Source organism: Gossypium raimondii, chromosome 13, assembly GCF_025698545.1.
Source record: "Gossypium raimondii isolate GPD5lz chromosome 13, ASM2569854v1, whole genome shotgun sequence".
NCBI lineage: Eukaryota > Viridiplantae > Streptophyta > Magnoliopsida > Malvales > Malvaceae > Gossypium > Gossypium raimondii.
Genome location: NC_068577.1, coordinates 46,503,707 through 46,524,562, shown reverse-complemented (window position 1 = coordinate 46,524,562; position 20,856 = coordinate 46,503,707). Strand labels below are relative to the sequence as shown.

Here is a 20,856-nt window from a genome sequence, read left to right as displayed (position 1 = left end):
TTTTTTTGTTTAGCAGGATTGAAGCCCTCAAATGTGTTTCTTTACATCCGATGAATTACACCGTCTAGGTCAAAGTTGAAAAATCCTGCTATGGAAACTCGAAAATTTATCGAAAGATTTATGAGTTTAGGTTATCATCTTTGCCTGTTCTTGCTCCACATGAAGCTAATGCCAAAGAAAAGAAATAAGATAAAATGACAAATATGTTTTTGCCATTTTGGTATTCGGCCAATGTAAGATAAGCCTCTTTTTGTTTTATTTATTTATTTATCACCACATAGAGCTGTTAACGTGCTATATGGAATACCTTTAGCAACATTCTTAACATTGAACCTCCAACTATTCTTTCTTTAAACGATATGTACCAGCCGATACAATTAATAACTCTGGTACCAATAAATACAATTTTCAAGTCTAAGACTTTACAAATCTAGAACACAACAATATCTTGACAAAAAGCTCTACAAGGCTGGACCATATCTATGCAGAATTGCAGTTGCTGAGTGGAAAGAAATGCACAAATGATGAATCACGGACAAAAGGTTTTCTTAACAAGCTACAAGCTTAGCTAGATATATGCCCACTACTAAGCCAGCTTCCTAAAAACACCGACCCTCTCACCATATCTTACTCCTAAATAACTCGGAAATGCCTTTCAAATACATGACACAACTTAAAAAACTTGAACATACTCGTGCGAGAATCATATTCATACCTGTATCTGCCACTAATGCCTGAGTCCGAGTAACAAAGCACTATCCTATACAAAAAAAGTATCCACTGGACTACTTGAGTGGATATTTGACAAGAGAATCAGCAGCCAAATTATTTGCAGTGATCATCTTGACAATGCTCAACTATGATTTGCTGTTTACAAAGTTTAGTTCAACGACCAGACACAAATAATGAAGTGGTTGACATATGGTTCGCTTCTAACTGAACTTTTCTCTTCTTTGCTTTATCGAGTCGTGCTCGCCGAACAGCTTCTTGGATTTGGCGATCGTGATCCTTGAGCATCTGATCCACATTGCCAGATGGAACTAATAATGGACCCGAATAGTGAATTTTGTTACCCTTTGATCCATAACCAAGCTGGATATAAACATCATTCAGAAGCATGTATCAGATACTTGAAAATGGATAAAAGGTAAGCAATATAAGCATACAAGCTTGTTGAACTGCAAAATTGGAAAACATAAAATACAAGAATCAACAAATTTTAACAAATAACCCCACATTACTTACCAGAACTGGGTCATTGTTGTCACTTCTTCCATCTTCTTTCTGCTGCACATTATGTTCCTGATCATGTTGGATGAAGGATTCTGAGGCCTCTTTAAAAGACCCTGGAAACCTAGCAAATAATTTTGGAGCTTCTGACTGCGAAGAACCAGAGCTTTCTCTGTGATCTTCAGAAATAAGATTATTTCTCCTTGCTGCCACTAAACCGGACATCATCGACAAATCAGCCCCGGTCAAAATTTTTGGAGGATCATCTCGGTTCTTCCCAGACTTTGCCCATGCAGCTCGGTGAGACAGTGGCCCTGAATGGGAGCCTCTCTTGGGATGATTCCCATGTGCATCTGCATTTGATTCTACTGCTTGTGATGGTCTAGGTGGATCTATAGGAAAGCCTGAGGCAATTTCTTCAGGATGAGGATTAAACTTCTCACTCCGGCTCTTCGAATTGGATTGATTTTGTCTTTTCTGGAATGTAAAAACAATGTTAGTATTGTCAAATTAATGTAACTGCTCTGAAAGAGGAAAAGTTTTATAAAATTGGAATGACAAACTATATTTCAACTGCCACCTTGATTTTACTCAGATTTCCGGAATCAGAAGTTTGATTCTGCTTCCTTTGTTATTTCATTTTCTTTTCAGAGATAAATTTCTGCTTATTATAAATTAGTGAAAGCCCACCCTTGATTGAACGAAGGAAAGGAGAAAGAATTATATCTCAGCCATGTTTAAAAAAAGAGGGATAACTTAAGAACATGCCTAGAATGGATGTTCTCCATTGTCATAAAACTTAAAGATCTTGTGAGTTGTGACATCAGGCAATATCTTGATGTGTGCATACAATGGTTAAGGCTGCCCATTACCAAACATGTAGAACAAAGGGCAAGCAAATGCAGACACTATTAACCAGATTATAAATTACCTGCATTGACAAGACTAGTTCAGCATTAGCATCGGGTGCTGGGGCAGCTCTAGACTCTCTTGTTGCTTTCCTCTCAAGTTCAGGTCTCTGGCCCTTGGTTCCGGCTGCTCCTTGTCTAAGAACACAAAACAAAAGTAGTTTATTAGCACCTAGAACCACTCAAGATTTCCGGCCATCAAGCAGCGGTCAAACAGCTTAAGGAAAAAAATAGCTCATCCAGTAAAAACAAACACCAAGTTTACAGCAGTTCAGCATAGGCTGAAGAACAAAGAGATTCAATTATTTGATAGCTGAACTGACATGTAATTACAAGGTTTCCAATGATCGTTTTGAAGCACTCAATTTTCTTTGGGAGTAAATGCCTCAGAAGTATCTAAGAGTTTGAAGAAAATTTTCCTCAAGAAGCATGGGATTTTCCTTATAACATAAGTAACTACATTCACACACACAAAAATATATATTACATGTTATTGTAATAAAATATGTAATATACACCTTCTAGCTTCTTCATTCCTCATCTTTGCATCAAACTCTTTGCTCGGAGGATACTTTGGCAAGCTCGAAGGACCACAGGGAAGAGGCTTTGTTGTAAAGAACTGAAAAACATAAATATAAACAAGCACACTACCATAAATAAATAATATTGATCAATCATTAGAATATAAAAGTGTAATAATGTGATTTTGGACTAAAAGAATTACATCCTACCATTTAGAAAATGCATACACAGATATGCTTTGCTAAAATGCATGGATTAAAATCTATGCTACTCGATCTTGGGTGAAAATCTTGTATATGAGCATGTGTTGACACAAGTATGATCAATTTTCTAAAAGTTTTTCCATGTATTTGGATGGTGGGCATATCAACATGCCCTTGCCTGAAAAAAGATGAAGACTTGAAGAGACACAGAATATAATTGTCTAAAACTTCAATGACACATAATTTTTCAAAAACATTATACCTCACTCTTGAGAGCAGAAGCTGCAGATCCACGATCAGAAGGGTCAATGGAAAGTAAGGTTTCCATGAGAGCTAAAGCTGGTGCAGGAAATTCCTTAAATGTTTCTGCAACACAACGTCTATAAGGCCGCTGCGGCTTAAAAATGGTTGCATGAGGCAACTTTGATTTTCTCCAATAATCTTCAGAAGGTGAGCCACAAAGTTTGAAAATTTTATGCAGCTGCTCCACCTGCAAATTTCATGAGCACTTAGATCAGGGGAAGATGCCATTCATTCTACACTAGCTGAAGACTCCCTTCATGATCTAACAGCAACAGCTTGCTTTGAGCTGCTCTAATAAAGCCTAAATGATTGGCAAAACTCCCAATTAGGGACAGATGTTTTGACCTAAATCAGTACCTTGATAAAATCACATCACTTGTATGATAATACTAGCCAGCAAGCAATTTGATGCTCTAACAACCACATATCAAACATTTGTCACTAATATAGTTATCATGCATCTCACATTTCACTAAAGTTTCTGCTTAAAACTCTCAATGCTTAGTAGGAAACCTTTCATTTAAATGACAAAAGCACACCTCAGTTCTTCCGGGCATAATAGGCTTGCCAGCATATAACTCAGCAAGTATGCAGCCTGTACTCCATAAATCCACAGCAGTACCATAGTAAGTGGCACCAAGCAAAAGCTCAGGTGGTCTATACCAAAGAGTTACAACACGGCTTGTGAAGGGCTGATTTTGAAGGGGATCATAAAAACTAGCCAGACCAAAGTCCGCAATCTTCAAGATGCCATTGTTGTCAAGTAGAAGGTTGGAACCCTTAATGTCACGATGTAGGACACCGCGGCTGTGACAATGATCGAGACCACACAGAAGTTGCTGCATGTAACACTTAACCTGCCCAAGAATTCAATAAACTGAACATCAGAATAGCCCTTCAATGCAAATCATAGGATATTGCAGAACATTTTCTACTCACTAAAACTGCAACTTTAAAAAACAAAGGAAAAGCAAAATCACCTAATCCACATGTTTGAAGGACATGCTGTGAAACTTATTTCAGACCATATTTACTACTTAGTACTTACAAGCAAGTAAACCTTTGGAAAAAAGATATCAAATTGCAGCTAAAGAAAACAGAAAAAAAGAAGAAAGCAAAACGATCAGAAGTACCTGCGGTTCTGAAAACTTGAGACCAGGGTTTGAAGCAAGACCAGCCAAATCATGTTCCATGTACTCAAAAACAAGGTACAAGCTGCAAGACATCCTTGAGGTAACGAGACCTTCCAGCTTTATAACATTTGGATGATCAAGTCTACGCAAAATGTGAATCTCCCTCGCCATGAATCGAACACTCTCTGGCTCGAGGTTATCAAATCTTACTTTCTTCAGAGCAACAACTTTCTTCTGATCTAAATCACGAGCCCTATAAACATTACTATAAGTTCCTTGGCCAATCTACATAGAAAATACACGTTCATGTAAAGATGTGATGACTAGCCAAAAGAAACTGTCAATTTAAAGAATAGTGTTAAGTTATAAGACAACAGAAATTCCCACAGAGTTCCAGTAGCATGGGACCAACAAAACAAACTGAATTCCAAAAGTCTACCTTCTTAAGCTTCATTTTCCCAAACTCCCAATTACACATCTAGAAGGTTGCAATACCATGAGTGGTGGAGAATGAAAAAAGTGTTACGATACCTTAATGTTGAATAAAGGTATGATGTCGCAGGATTTATAGAGAATTATTGCTTCTAGTTGCAAATTGGTAGTGTGTTGATTTTATTGAGCTTGATTTAGCACAAGGTGCGCATATTTCGGTGTTTATCTGTGCAACTAAGATTTAGAATATAATAGCACAAAGGCAAATCTCATCAACTGATAAGTCAATGAAGAAATTATCAATGATATTTGCAAAACATGAGGACCAACCATATACAACAAGCAACAATGTAACAAAAGAACTACATTAAAGTAAGAGCATGATTTATAATTACCTTATCTAGCTTCTCGAATGAGTCTGCACGCCGTGGTATCCATCCTTGGATTGCTTCTCCTGCCACTGCAGCTAACCAAGCAGGCCACCCGGCAGCTACCTGCTCCCCTTCTATAGCTTTTGGAACACTACCCCTCCCTGGGTGTTGCCGGACAACACACTCCACCTTCTCCCTCTTCCTATCCAAATTCTCCCCATGAATTCGAACCGAACCATTCACTTGTTTATCAATCAGCATTGTCCTCCCTTCACTGTTACCATATCGGTCCTTTGTTCTCTGTGAATCCTCCCTCCTTGAAGAAGTTGCCATTGATACCCTAACATCTAATGAGACCTTACTCGTAGGACTCTGCTTACTATCTTCAATAGCAGATGGCTTACAACAAATGCAACCCATGATAATCCACACCTCGATAAAACCTTCTTCTGTTCTTACAATCAATCACTACCCCTTCATTCGTTCAAGAAATTTTTACTTTTCCAATATTTTTATACTCATCCAATCCCACCATACACAAAAAGCTTAAAAGCTCAAACTAAATCTAAATCTCATATTTCATTAATCCAACTTCACCAAAAATCCCATTTCCTCACCAGCATTCAACCGAATGAATAATCAATTACCCATTTTCCTGAGAAAAAAAAGGGGGACAAAGCCGATAACTACACTGAAACCCAATATTCAATGCAAATCATCCAATCTAATCAAATCACATTTCTTTAACAACATTTTACGCAAAATGAACAAATGAGAAGAACCCATTTCTCCAAAAACAGAATAAAGAAAACTACAACCTTTAAAGAAGATAAAATAAAATCCACTTCCAAAAACAAGCTTCAAAATGAACAAAACAATGCAAATTCAATAGCACCGCTTAAAAATGAAAGTTATTTATACACTTTAATTTTCTCCTACTCTCCTTAACCAATAAAATGATTCAAAACCCACAATGCTGAACTACCTAAAAGCCTAAAGAAAAAAAAAACGCTAAAATTCTTCACTTTTTTTTTTCAGGCACCTTCAAGAAAAAGCTTGATCTTTTGCAGTTAAAGGGGAAGAAAAGAGATTGGAACTCTGAAAATCCTAGAGAGAGTCAAGTGGAAGTAAAAATGGAAAGAGAGAAAAATGGATCTAAAAAGGCAAAAATAGCAAGCTTGGTGTCTTTTCCTATTTTGAGAGGGGTTTTTTTTTTTGTAACACAGGGAAAAGACAATCCTAAAGGGTGGAAAAGGAGAAATTATGATATTTGGTGGCCAATAATTTATGAACAAATAATTTAACACATTGTCGGATAGAGGAGTTTATGATTCGGCTGCCCTTGGTCCGCAAAGTCTTGCAATCTCATAATTTATTTTAATCTTAAAAAATCATATATTAACATTTATATGATTTAACATAATTAAAATTAAAAAATGTTTTAAAGTGAGGGCTATTTTAATATTTCGGTTAAAAAGTATTTTTTAACAGTTTAGTTGGAAAAAAAATGTATGCTGTTGTAGTGTTGTGGAAATGTTAAAATGATTATTTAAAATTTGTTGTTATTCATTCTACTTTTACAGAATTTGAAATTGGTATCTTTACTTAAAAATCTTAAAATTCAATCTTCCTTTTTTTTAATTCAATTATTATAATTGATAATTTCTATTATATTTTCTTAATTTAACATGTTTATTTTCTATTAATTATATGTCAGAACAATTCAATTATTATAATTTAAATATATAAATTATATTTTTGGTATTAAAATCAAATATGAACAAAACTCTTACAAATTAATAAAATTTCATGATTTATGAATTTATTAAGTTAAATGCAAAGTACGTTTTTTTCCTGTCTTTATTGTTATTTGTTCCTTAAGACAAAAATTAAGAGTAAAAACTAAGGGACACAATGGATTGGTATTTTTTTTCCCTCCAAACAAGTTTTTAAAAATATTGGTAATTATTGTCAATTCAGTCTTAATTCGATTGACATCGACATTGTTGTCAATGCAGGAGGATGTGGGTTCGAGTGCGCTGAAGCATATTATCCTCATTTTTAAGAGTTGGGGAGGGGTTATAAGTAAATTTAGGTATTGTAATAAAAAGAGTAGATATGATAAAAAAACCTATAATGAAAGTAATGTTGAAAAAAAATTGATTGTTTAGTATTACTTATGAGGTCAAAAATTACTTTTTATGTTCATAGGTATTTTTTTTAAATTTTAGGGTAAAAAAATTAACAATTTACCCAAATTAAAAAAAAAACTCAACCCTTATAATGGATTAAATGTTAGTCAAAGTTAAAGTTTGTAAGTAAATGAAAATGTCATTAGCATTAGTAATTGTAATTAAATTATTCAAAAAAAAAAAAGGGTGAAGAACCGAGTCACATGGATCCAATGAAAGTCATGTGCTGGTACAGTGTTTTGTTAAAAAGAAAGACAGAAACAATGTCACCAATAGTAGCTGTCCAAATAGATTAAATTACAAATAAGTTGTTTCTTTATCCCATATGACCAAAGGCATGTGTGAAATTTATGGCTTATGTCTTGTTTCAGTCAGACAATTTAACAAACACTTGGGGCCCATTTTATAACTCTAAATTGTTGGCTTCTGTATTACCCATGTCTCCATTCATTTCAACACTTTGGTAAAGCTTCTCATTATTATACTTTTTCATCCTCTTATTTACCAACTCCATTATTTTATGCAGACAATTTTAGGAATTTTTTAATATAAAAAATCAGATCGGTTGGGAATATGATTTTTAATTAAAAATAAATTAAATATTAAATAGAAGGGTAAACTATAAAAATAGTCACTCAACTTTATACTTGGTTCTATTTTGATCACCTAAATATTAAATTTTTTAGTTAGCTACGAAAAATGTTTTGTAAAATTAAACGTGATGAACATAAATGGAATTTTAACTTTAATTGAATAAGCACCTGTTTAAACCCACATAAACCCAAAAGTATTTTTAACAGTTTTTCAAACATTAAATTTACTATCTTAATTCAAATCCATATAAATATAAAATTATTTTATATTTTCATGTTCTATTATATATATAAGAGTTATTAAACATATTTTCAAAATAAAATTTTATTCTTATTTATAAAAAAATAAATTCTAAAAATAGAAAATGGTAATTGTTTTTGAAAATCATAAACAAATAAAACAATATTTTCAAAAACCAAACGGAGGCTAAAGTTCGTTTGGTTTCAAAAACGTCATTTTCATTTTGTGAAAATATATTTGGTCGAAAATTATAAAAATCATTTTTGAAAATAAAATATGTAAAATTTAGAAAATAATAAAAAATTGTTTTCATTATTTTGACTAAAAATATTTTGTAAAACTAAAAAATTGAAAATAAAAGTTTTTAACTTCAAACAAATTGACAGTAATTTAAATCCATCTATAACATATATAAAAACATGAGTTTGAACTTTTTTTTAATCTGACGATAATACCTTTTATTTTCTTTCATATTACTGAATTCACTTTTACAAATAATTACTATAATACCCTATTTTGGCCTGGGTCTAAAGGGCCCGAATTATAAACGGGCCTATGTGGCCCAAACCAAACAGATGCCCAAAATTAATCAGGCCCAAAACAATAGACAGAAACCCTAGGGTTTCTAAGGAAATCTTCTTGCGCCGCAACCAGGATCTTCGCACGAGCCGCGTCCCCGTACCTGCACATAAAGAAAGAAACAACAGTATATGGAAAGAAAAGATTGCGAATCAAAGAAAACAAATTTGATTCCTTTATGATATTGTTTCATTCGGCTATAAAAAAGCCACCAATATACTGTAATGGGGGGCCCGAAAATCAATAAAAAACAAATATTTTCACAGCACATAGAGAGTCAATCGGAACCAAATGTTGATATACATTTTTGTTTTACTATTTATTTTCTTTTTATTGTTTTTTTATTATATACAAATATAAAATAAAATAAAAGTGAAAGACGCTCACCTTCATTCGGATCTGTCACACCGTTTGGTAGATCGAGGGAGCCACCCCCAAGGATCGGTGGCCGGAAACCGAAAGGTTTCTTGATTTTTTAGGGTATTTTTCGTCAATTTTCGAAGGATTTGAGCCCGGATTCGAGTTAAGGGGGGCCGAGAAGGCCGAATAAGGAGTTTTCCTTTTTAAGCACCACAGACGGTGTGTCTTGGCCGAGATCGGTATGATGACCGAACCTAGGCTAGACGATTGGGGATGGAGAGCTTTTTTGAAAGGTTTTTTTTTTTGTTTTGTTTTTGAAAATATAAAGGCTTGTTTTGGGGAGGCCGACCCGACTCCGACCCGAACCGGCCTAGGATCCGCGTGTTTTTGAGCGGAAGGGTAAATTGCACTTTTAACCCCTCCGCCATTTTAATATTTTACAATTAAGTTTTTGATATTTTTTAAAATTCGCTTTTAATTTATTTTAATTTTAATTTGGTCCCTATTGAACGACGCCGTTTAGAGGGAAAGGGAAAATTTCCCTTCCAGCCCCTCCATGATTATACGCACATTCAATACAGTCCTTTGGGCTTTATTTATTTGCGGATTTACCCCAGACTTTTTATTTGCAGTTCAATTTAGTCCTTTTTTTATATCTTTCTTAAAATTAGTTAATTTTAATGATGTAATTATTATTATTTTTCTTTTCTGTAATTATTTTTAACTTATATATATATATGTATATTTATTGTTTTCTTATGTACATACTTATTTTTTTCCTCTCTCAACTAATGTTTTTTCTCATATTTATATATATACATATATTTTTTATTAATTTTGATAATGTAGATATTATTTAATTATTTTAATGTATTTTACATGTATATATATTCATTTTTAATGACTATTCTATTATATATATATATATATATATATATATATATACCTATGTTTTTTATTTATTTTCAAAAATGTTTTATTACCTACTTATATTTTTAACACATATTTTATAATTTATGTATATATATGCATATATTTATATTTTCTTTGGTTTTCATAAATGCATTATGTATTTTATATATATATATATATATATATATATATAAGTTTTAATAACTCAAAATTTTATCATATTTGTATTTTTAATCTTCACAATTTCTATGTGTATACTATATACCTTCTTTTCTTTATTTATTTTGCTTGCTTTCTTCATTCATTGTTTAATTGTGTTTACATTTATATTCTTTATTCATTTTATATTTTGTATGTCGTGGATTATTATTTTATATATTCATTTTGTTTATTTATTTTTTATATTATTTATATGCCATTGTTGTATTTGTTATTGTGACATTCATACATACAATAAAACATTACGTCATCTTTTTACTCGAATTTAAAATAGAAATTTTCAAAATAGAGATAATACTCGTATTTAAGATTTTCAAGAAAATTGAGCCCTCACGTATTGGGTTACGATTTTCTTCGTTAAATCTAACAATCGAGAATTGCTCTTTGATAAAAAAAAGCTTATTGTTGGGAATTTAATATGTTGTGTCCTAACGCATTGGATGTGACGTATTGATTTCTCGAGACAAAGATTTTTTTATATTTTTTTATAAAAAATAAAGGAAATATTCAATGTTTGGGATTTTAAGAAATTGTGCCCTAACGTATTGGGTTGCAATTTCTTCATAAGTTTTAAACGATTAAATATTTTCTTAAATTTTATTACACGAGTTTTTTGGACCAACTCGTCTTGAAAAGAATAAAATATTGTGCTCTAACGCATTGGGTGTGATATTTTCTTTTTTCAAAATGAGAAAGTCTTAATAAATAATTTAATTTAATTAAGGATCATTTTTTAACTCTCGACTCTAAGACATTAATTAATCAATTTGGTACCAATTTTTGGGCGTTACGAGGGTGCTAATCCTTCCTCATACATAACTGACTCCCGAATCTACTTTTTCTGAAACTCGTAGACATAAGTCGTTTTTTTAGGTGATCCAATCACACCTTAATAAAAGATTGGTGACGACTCCTAATTTTTTTTTAGTCAACAACTAATTTTTATTTTTTTTTTCCAAAATAAAAATGGTTTCGACAATTACAATATTTAATTTAGAATTATTAGATAAAATTTTAAATAAAATAGAAGTTGTGATAATTATACATTAAAAATAATTATAATTTGTTGATTGAGTCTTAGCTTGATTGACATCAACATTATCGTTAGTGCAGGAGGTCGTGGGTTAGAGTGCGCTGAAGCCCATTATCTTCCTATTTAAGGGTTGGAGAGGTGTTATGGGCAGTTCTAGACATTTTATCAAAAATAGCTGATATGATAAGGACCTATAATGAGATTAAATTAAAAAAAAGAATAAATTTTAAATTATAATTATTAATTAAAAAGTTGTGTTAATTTTAAAATAGAGATATTACTTGAATATAATTTTAAGCATGAAATATAAGGAAAAAGGTTGTGACAATTATAATTTTATTATTAATATTTTATCATTAAGAGGATGTCCATTAATATCAAGATGAATTTGATATATTTTAGGACTCTAATATTCATTAGAAGTAGAGTTTTATTCCATTTATACTTCTTATGTTTGTAAATATAAACCTTAGAGAAGCATTGTAAAAATCACTATTGATCAACAAAATATGTACTTCTCTTTTACTCTCTTTGGTATTTATTTCATAACAAACTTACCATTATCAATTAAAATTTTTGACATAAACAAAGGTTGTGCTAATTTTACTATTTGAATAGAATTCTAAGCATATTAACTATCACTTAATTAATATTTGAGTTAATTAGTTATTATTTTAAATAATATTACTTTTCATTAATTACTTAAAGTAAAACTATATTGCGAGTTGAATATATTAAAATGTTTTAATTATTATTTGGCAATTTTCGATATAATATTTGAATTGATAAGTTAATATATTTTAATTATATTCAATAATTCAGATAAGAAACATTATTTTATGTTAATTATTGTAATTAAAAGTATAACATTTAAAAATTAATTAAATATTAAATGTGTAAAATTACATGCAATGCATGTGACATTAGAAGCTAGTAAACTATAAATGCACAAGATGTTTTTATTTTTCAATGGTTTTTAAATATCAAACATGTTACCATGATTCAAATCTATATAAATGTAGGAATTTTTATTTTATTTCTTATGTTCCTATTATAGGAAAATAAATACCAAATATTATCACACCTCAAATCTGGCGGATCCGAGAAGAAGATGTATAGATGTGAAATTATCTGTTTGGCATAGTGTAATCCGCCAATTAACAGTCTTCTGGTGGATTAGAGTTTGACGTAAAGTATCCGTCGTTGAAGGAGTTAAATATTTTATCTCAGGTTATTCTGTAATTTAAGAAAAGAATATGACAAGCGAAGGGTAAGCCTGGTGAGAATTACCACCAAATGTATAGTACATCTAGTTCGTCTGAGCACTGTGCTAATAGGGTTTTGTAACGAGATCTGGTTAGGAGCCAACTGAGTTGATGGTTCTTCTTTCTTCAAAATTTTTCTCTAACTCTTCTTCTTAAACTTATATGTTCTTTTCTTTTTTATTAAGCTGGAAGCTAAGGTTTCTGAATTAATCAGTGGATGTCCCACCTCCTGATAAGTTTGATAGCTTTGCATGTTAAGTTTTTGAAAGAATTAGGCTATTAAGAAGCATATAGACAATAAGTTATGAATACAAGGCCCTGCATGGGGGGTCGTCTGTAGTTGAGATGTTAGTAATTTGTCCATAAATGGGTTTTAATGGTGGTTACATACATCCAATTTTTCAGTGGTGTCAGAAACAGTGGTTTCGGGACCACAATTTCGATGAGTGAGTACGTAATTTTTATTTAATTTGATAATTTTTATTTAATTGGATAATTAGTTAAGTACAAGTTGGTTGTCCATAAAGTCAAGTTGTTTTTAAAAAAAAAGAGGTATTGGGACCTCGTTTCCATAAATCGAGATATTTATAGAGTTTTTGTATATGTGTATTAAATTTTGGTCCAAAAATTTTAACGTTTGGATGGTTAATTAAGGAAAAAATTAAATTGTAAAAGACGTAAAATTTAGTGGCTATTGAATTTTAATGATTAAATGGCTTAATTAATATAAGTGGAAGGACTTATAAGTCAATAATACCTTAATGTACATATAGTGGACGGTTAGTGATGTATTTTGATTAATTTTATATTTTAATTATATGTTATTAATATTTATAATTAATAAAAAGTAAAAAAGGATGATAACAAAATATTTTCATCTTTCTTCTTCAACTTAAGAAACTTGAAACACCATGGATGAAAATCCAAAAGCTTCGGTCATCTTCTTTACTTTACATGGTAAGCCATTTTTCACCTGTTTCTCCTAATTTTTATGTTTTTGAGATCGTTACAACTAGATCTAGCTAACCCGTATCTCCGTTTTCAAAACTGTTAAAGTTTGTTAAAATTACCATTGATGATTTTTGGATGTTCTTGATATTAAATGGAAGATTTTGAAGCTTGGAAATGTTTTAGGACTATTCTGTTAAGTAAATTTTGTTAGTTTTGCATTTAAGGACTAATATGTAAATATGTTAAACTTAGAATGAAAATATTGTAATTTTCAACTGATTGAAGGCTGAGCATGGATGGAATTAGAATCGATTATGTGTATTGGGGCTTAAATTTGAATTTTTAATAGTTTCAATTTTAGAGACTAAATTGAATAAAATGTAAAAGTTTAGGGGTAAATTTGTAAAATATGATTAAAAGGGTTTAAATGCATAAATTTGATTTTTTATGTGGTTTAAACTGATTTAATTGAATTAAACTATACTTTAGATCAAGAATCTCATCGACCAGAGGACGTATGAGGAAAAAGAAAAAATTGTCGATTAGTCCTTGATAGTTAAATTCCTTTGATAGGTAAGTCTATACAATTTTCTGTGGTTACAATTTGTTATTAAATGTTAATTATTTATATATATAAACTACTAAATAGATATCAAGCTATATGGTAACAAATTGAATTATGAAATAATTTCGATGGATTGAGTAAAAGTCTTATACACGGGATTTTTGAATGATTCCCGTTCTAGATCGAGCTCCAACATTTGTTGCAGACTCGGATATACATGTGACATAAATTTAGCTTGGACTGCTAATCTGTTGTCGTTTTAAAGGTTTAGCATAGACTGGTAACCTTACATGTATACATAGCCCTAACTAGGCTATTTTTCTGTGTTGTCAATGGTTTAGCCTGGATGGGTAACCTAACACATATATTTTTGTATATGACTAGCTCGGACGAGCATCATATGTTACCTGTACTGTGTATTGAGTTCTTTAACAAAGTTCCATCGAAAAATCAAAGGATATACAATGTGAAATTGTATCGTTTATGTGGATGAAATACGAACTCTGAATATCCGTATATTCATTATTTATTGACCCGAAAATGTTGAACTATGTCATGATATGAATAAATATGACAATTATATATTATGCAGTTTTTTTAAGGATGAAAGTGATGCAAAGTGATAAATTGGAAAATGGATTCATGATGAATTTTGAGTTAAACTTGGTATTTTACCATTGGAAATTATATATGTGGTTTAGACTAAATCTCATACGATTGATGTTTTGAATACTATGATAGGTGAATTTGTTTCATATTGATTCATGTAATTATTGAATGGTTAAGGTAAGAAATTTGTTTATAATTTATAAGCTTACTAAGTATTTTATAAACTTACTCGGGTTACTATTTTTTGTAGATTTTCAATGTCCGAAACATGTTAATCGGGTCAGCAAGAAGCTTACACCTACCGTCACTTGATCCGGTAGACTTTTGAATTTTAAAAGTTGGTTACTTGTGACATGTATATAGGATGTTTACTTTGCAAGTATTGATTAATTTTTGGTATTTTGGTTGTAGATGTACTTATATGCAAACTTGATGTATGTAATGCCTAATGCATATTTAGTATTTTGGTAATATGTTGCTTTAAGTCAAGCTGAATGGCACTTTAGGTGTTTATGTGATAGCAAGCTTTGGCATTAATATTGCTAATTTTTTATGCTAGAATGAATAAGTTAAATGATTTGGATGATTGTTGTTTTATGATTGTAATGTGGTGCCATTGAGGGCATATTGGTTAGGCTTAGATTGATTGTCTAATTAGCTTGTTTTGGCATGTTTTAATGAGTTCTAAGTTGGTATAAATAGATGTAAATAGTATAGCTTGAATTCTAAGAAAAGGTGTATGTCATTGCTTAAGTTTAATGATGTTTTAGGTACACACGGCTTGTGACACAGTCTGCTATACGACCGTTTGCCCCACACGGTTGTGTACAGAACTGCGTGTTCTGTTCAAAATTTTGAAATTTTAGGTCCACACGGCATCGGTTAGTTACACGATCTAGAGACATGGCCGTGTGTCTCCTTTCACACAGTCAAAGCTCTGCCACACGGTTGAGCCACACGACTATGTCCCTGCACCACACTGTCCCTACCTTGTCACATGGCCTGGCTACATGGCCGTGTGACCCTTATTTTAATTATTTGCTTATATTTTGTAAAAGTTTTGTTTTAATCCAGAATCATTCTGATTATTTTAAAAGTTTCGTAAGTTCGATTTAGGTCATGATATGATTGAATAACATAGAGATGATTGTAATTTTATTATGAATTGATCTTTTTGGGCCTTTTTAAGTGGTTGGCAACCCTTTTTTTTTGCATTTTACCTATTATTTTGTAAATGATTCAGATTTGTCCTGATTTAGTTATGAACTTTTTCAAAGGTTTTCGTAAGCCATACTAAGACTTGGTTTTGATTGTAATGCATTTTTAACATGGAATTAACTTGTATTTATTGATTATTGAATAATAATGAATAAATTTCTTGTGAATGTTTCGATTTTCTATTGTAGCATCCTATAGCTTGGGTTCGGTGACCGGACCGAGTATAGGGTGTTACATGGTTGCTGTTGGTTCGAGAGGGATGTTCGAGTTTGAAACTCCAAGCTGCAATATAGGTGAGTATCAGTTGAGTCCCTAGTCTCAACTCCTACAAGTCATTTTAGAATGTTCTTCTTATGGTTGATGTTCTAGTAACGATGCATGAGTCCTTGAGTGATTGCTGAACATAAATGTATGATCTTCGTATAGTATCTATGTCAGTTTAAGTTTGTGAAGTTTTGTATGTATGTGTGCATGTGATCCTATAAAGTAACGGTATGTGTATACATGGAATGTGTGCTGTGATGCATGATCGTGATGATGTGTGTTAAGAATTTAAAAATGTATGATTCAGTTATGAATATGAGTATAGTTGATCTGTTGTAATTCAGTGTAGCAGATTAAACTAGTTTTTATATTTTAAGAGCTTGAACATAACCATTTCAGTTACGTTTTAATTACATTTTTGTAAGTTTAGCTAAGTTTAATAAAATGTATAATTTGAGTCTTTTATTGACCTTAGGGGCCGTATGAGGCCTAAGTGTGAGCTAATATACTTTGTGAGTGTAAGAGGCCATTAGAATGTGCACTAACTCGATACTGGTCGCTAGGTTGCAACATAGAGCATTTGATGTCACAACATAGGGAGCAAAATAGAAGAATTCTAAGACTGCCTTCAATGTCGCGACATACCCCTGAAGTCACCCTGAAGTTGAGCATACTGCCCTCGATGTCATGACACAGGACTTGGTGTGTCACGACATCGGCTCTGTATAGGAAATAATTACGAGCCAGGGGCATATTGGTCTGCACAATCAAATGTTAAGCACAAGGATGATAGCTGACCTATGGTTAAGGTCGACGACCACCCTAAATTCTATAAATAGGCTCATTTAGCACATGTTAGAGACACATTTTAAATTGTAGAATTTTCTCTTTAGATTTAGTCTTTAGTTTTTCTCTTTTCTTAGGTTTTAGATTTTATTTTTGTTCTTGTTATTTACTTTTACAGAGAACTCAGATTCTGGAATTATTGTCAAACTATATGTTCATTATTTCCATCAAGTTTATATCGTTTATTAGATCTATGAGGAACTAATCCTCTTGTGAGGGATTAGTGAGTGGAGGTATGAATAATTAACTGTTTTGTAGGGATTCTTAACAGATTAGCTTTTTAGGAAAAGAAGAATCTAAACCATAGGCCTGACAACCCTAGGAAGTCATCAATGTGGGAATTAACCCAAATTTGGTATAGCCTATCAGTGACCACCTTAACCCTGAACTGCTAGACTGTGAGGTCGAAAGATAAGTAGTTCTTACCAACTAAGTATTTTAGTGGAAGAATCAGAAGATCCTGTTGGGGGTATTAACTAGTTGATTGAACAAGAAAACCTGAGATGACAGTTGATTATGGCTACCAAAGTGAGCTAATCACCCATGCCCAGATTTGATGCATATTTGATTATTTGATCTCTCGGTTTTCATTTATTTCTTTTCTTATTATTTCTAGTATAGTTCATAAAAAAAATTATTTTAATTCTTCATAATATAATTCGATTAAAGTACTAGTTAGATCTATTTATGTTTGAATTAGAATTAATTTAGTGCTCGCCTCCATTGGATACGATCCTCGGAGTACTTACCTAGCCTGTTGTAATTGTATTAGAACCTAACCTGTATACTTGCGGATACTACTTTTCATATCTTTTGTACAAGATTTCTACTTTAGACGTTGGTATGTCCAGAGGTGGTCAAGTTGTTGGCACTGTTTCCGGAGAGGCAATGTCACTATATTAATTTTAATTTTTGCATACTAATAGAATAATTAGGAAATTTTTAGGTTATAGTTACAAATTTAATTTTATTATTTTCTACTAATTTTATCTTTTTGGGTTTAGTGTATGACTCATAGTAGGGGAACTCCTATAAAGCCAGTCACAGATCCAAAAAGAATAATATGCAGAAATCGTCGACAGCAACAAAAATAGTAGTAGCAGATGTAAAATCCACCACCTGCTGTAGGCAATGTACCTCATGAGAATTTACTATTCGATGAGGCTAACAATAATGATCTAGAAGATCCACCACCACCACCACTACAACTACTCGCAAATATAAATATGACGCTTAACGAGAGGACTCTGAAAGAGTATGCGCTATCGAATCTGGATATGGTTTAAGGGAGTATAACTAGGCCAGCCATCACGACCAATAATTTCGAGGTTAAGCTAGCTTGATCCAGATGATCCGAAATAATTTTCAATTTTGCGAAACAATGATAGAGGATCTGACTCAGCATCTAAAACGGTTCCTCCAGCTTTGTGATACCTGTGGATACAATGGGTTCACTGATGACACTATTCGTCTTCGGTTGTTCCCCTTTTCATTAATCAATAACACCTTTTCTTGGCTAGATTCGCAGGCACCAAGATCAACCATTACATGGAATGAACTCGCAGAGAAATTCCTACTAAAGTTCTTCCCCATTAGAAAGACGGTCCAACTAAGAAGGGAAATTTTGATGTTAAAACAGTTAGAGGGGGAAAGTTTTTATGATGCATGTGAGCATTTTAAAATGCTGATTCAAAAATGCCTACACCATGGTTTTCCTGAATGATTACGATTGCAAATTTTCTGTAATGGGTTAGATGTGCATTCAAGATCAGGATTAGATGGAGTAGTAGGAGGTGCCCTCATGAACAGGACGTTGGAAGATACGTGCAAATTAATAAAAAGTATGGCAATAAATTTCTGCCAATGGCCAACTGAATGATATACATATAGGCAAAGACCATCTACGTTGAAGATTGTCCAAGAGGATGGTAGATATTAACAAATAGTGGAAAAACTTAACCAAATAAAGGCAGAGAAGAATGCATCGTCTGTCTATGGAGGAGACAAACCACTCTTCCACTATATTAACAATCCTATCGAGGATGTGAACTACATCAGAAATAAGGGTGGAAATACTTATTCGAATATTTACAACCCCGGATGGAGAGATCACCCGAACTTGAGTTGGGGAGGAAACCAATGAGGAGGTAATTGTTCTAACAAAATTAAAAACACTAATTATCAACCTCCTTATTTACAGAAACATTAGGAAAGAGCCAACTCGATTGACCATAGTATATATGGTCAACGTCTGGATAGAATCGAGGGAAAAATGTAGTCAATGAGAACAGATGAGAAGCAAGTGCAGTCTAAGTGCACCAACTCAATGAGAACATTGACTAAACTTGAAGACCAGATGAGCCAGTTGATGGGCTTGATGGGTGATATAAAAAGACAGATTGGCACAGGTATTCCTAGTAATACCAAATAATCTTCTTAGAGAAGGGAAGAAACATGTGAAAACAATAATGCTCTGATCGGATGAAGTACTAAATAGCCCAGGGAACCCAAATCTAGTGGTAAATATAGAGAATACTGATGATCTTCAAGAAGAACCGCTAAAAGCTGAAGATGAATCGGAGTCAGAGGAAGTAGTTACAGCAACAGTTGAACCAGAAAAAGAGACAATTAAATATTCTTTAGTTGTAAAAAATCGTTCCCTTAAAGGGTAGAGGAAAAACAAAAATGAGATGAAGATGAGTTTTTAAGTTTTTTAAACTTGTTCAAAACATTAAACTACCTTTGATTGAATTAATTGAAAAAGTTCCTAAGTACGCTAAATTTTTAAAGGAAATTATGTCTAGGCGTAGGAAAATTAAGGTAGGTGAAAAAGCCAATATAAGTACATCATGTAGTGCCATTATTTTGAGATAGGTTCCCCAAAAGTTAAAAGACTCGGGAAGTTTTACTATTTCCATAGAGATAGGGAACATTTATTTTAATATCTCTATGTGACCTAGGAGCTATCATTAATTTAATGCCTTTATCTATTTATAAAAATCTCGTGTTAGGGGACCTCAAGAATACCAAAATAACACTACAGTTGGCTAATAGATCTTCAATGCATCCGAAAAGAGTATTAAAAGACGTGTTAGTCAAAGTGCGCAGCTTAATCACCCCAATAGACTTTGAAGAATATCGAAAAATACTAATTCTGCTAGGTAAACCTTTTCTAGCCACGTGAAGGTCCACTATTGATTTAGAAAAAAATTGAATTAACAATGAAAATCAATGGTGAGACCGAAACTTTTAAGAGTGGTCACCAATAGAGAGAGGAAGGTAGAAGGAAATTAGGGGAACATTGTAATAAGATAGCAATCCTTAAATTTGATTGCCTTGAATCAAGAAGGGTATTTTATGTGAATAATGTAGGTCCAAAGAGCAGGGCTGAGGAAATGGACAAACGGATGAATGTGGAATGACATGACAGGCGCTGGACTAATACTGAGAGAAATGGAAGTGAAAAAGTTTCATCAGAGTTGTCGGATGAATTCGATAGTAAAACCTGACAAGCTTGAAATAAATTCTAATCTTATGTATCTTATTGTATATTTAACTATTTTCTTAGTTTAATTCTAACTTGTGCTAAAATTATGTTTCATAGGGATCAAGACATCTTGGGAATTGGAAATTTGGGTTAAAACAGAGTTGGTGTTGCAACACGACAACCCCGTGTCCAGAATTAAAGAATTGAGAAAATTATTTCGATGTCGCGACATGGAACCCTAATGTTGCAACATGATTTATCATAATTCGGTGTAACAGATTAAACTAGTTTTAACACTTAAAGAGCCTGAATAAAAGTATTTTCATTACATTTTAGTTAAGTTTCTTTAGTTTTACTTACATTTAATAAAATGTGCAAATTGAGTTTTTTTTTTACCTTAAGGGCCGAATGAGACCTAAG

At 32.3% G+C, this 20,856-nt stretch overlaps 1 protein-coding gene and 1 non-coding gene across 3 annotated transcripts; both read right to left on the bottom strand.

Annotated features, from left to right (window-relative positions):
- Positions 1-318: 318 nt before the first annotated feature.
- LOC105782619 (probable serine/threonine-protein kinase At1g54610) lies at positions 319-6,341 on the bottom strand. Of its 2 annotated transcripts, XM_012607474.2 has the most exons (9): positions 6,145-6,341; positions 5,127-5,757; positions 4,300-4,584; positions 3,706-4,023; positions 3,126-3,353; positions 2,657-2,757; positions 2,162-2,276; positions 1,246-1,707; positions 319-1,092 (listed from the first exon to the last, which is right to left on the bottom strand). In XM_012607474.2, the coding sequence occupies exons 2-9, from the start codon at positions 5,520-5,522 to the stop codon at positions 886-888; spliced, it is 2,112 nt and encodes a 703-aa protein (XP_012462928.1). In that variant the 5' UTR covers positions 5,523-5,757; positions 6,145-6,341; the 3' UTR covers positions 319-885. The 2 variants fall into 2 exon arrangements, with proteins under 2 accessions (XP_012462928.1, XP_012462927.1); XM_012607473.2 differs by having other exon boundaries at positions 5,127-6,341.
- A 12,214-nt stretch (positions 6,342-18,555) lies between these two features.
- On the bottom strand, positions 18,556-18,662 carry LOC128036335 (small nucleolar RNA R71). The gene has a single exon (XR_008193133.1). It is a non-coding gene; the product is annotated as a small nucleolar RNA R71 (small nucleolar RNA).
- Positions 18,663-20,856: the final 2,194 nt, after the last annotated feature.

What these genes read in the sequence shown, in the direction of transcription:
- LOC105782619 (XM_012607473.2), bottom strand. Translation starts at nt 5,522, where the DNA reads ATGGGTTGCATTTGTTGTAAGCCATCTGCTATTGAAGATAGTAAGCAG. An exon ending in CATTCGAGAAGCTAGATAAG is followed by an intron (nt 4,585 to 5,126) that starts GTAATTATAAAT and finishes TTTTCTATGTAG; the next exon opens with ATTGGCCAAGGAACTTATAG. An exon ending in AGGAATGAAGAAGCTAGAAG is followed by an intron (nt 2,277 to 2,656) that starts GTGTATATTACA and finishes TTGTGTTCTTAG; the next exon opens with ACAAGGAGCAGCCGGAACCA.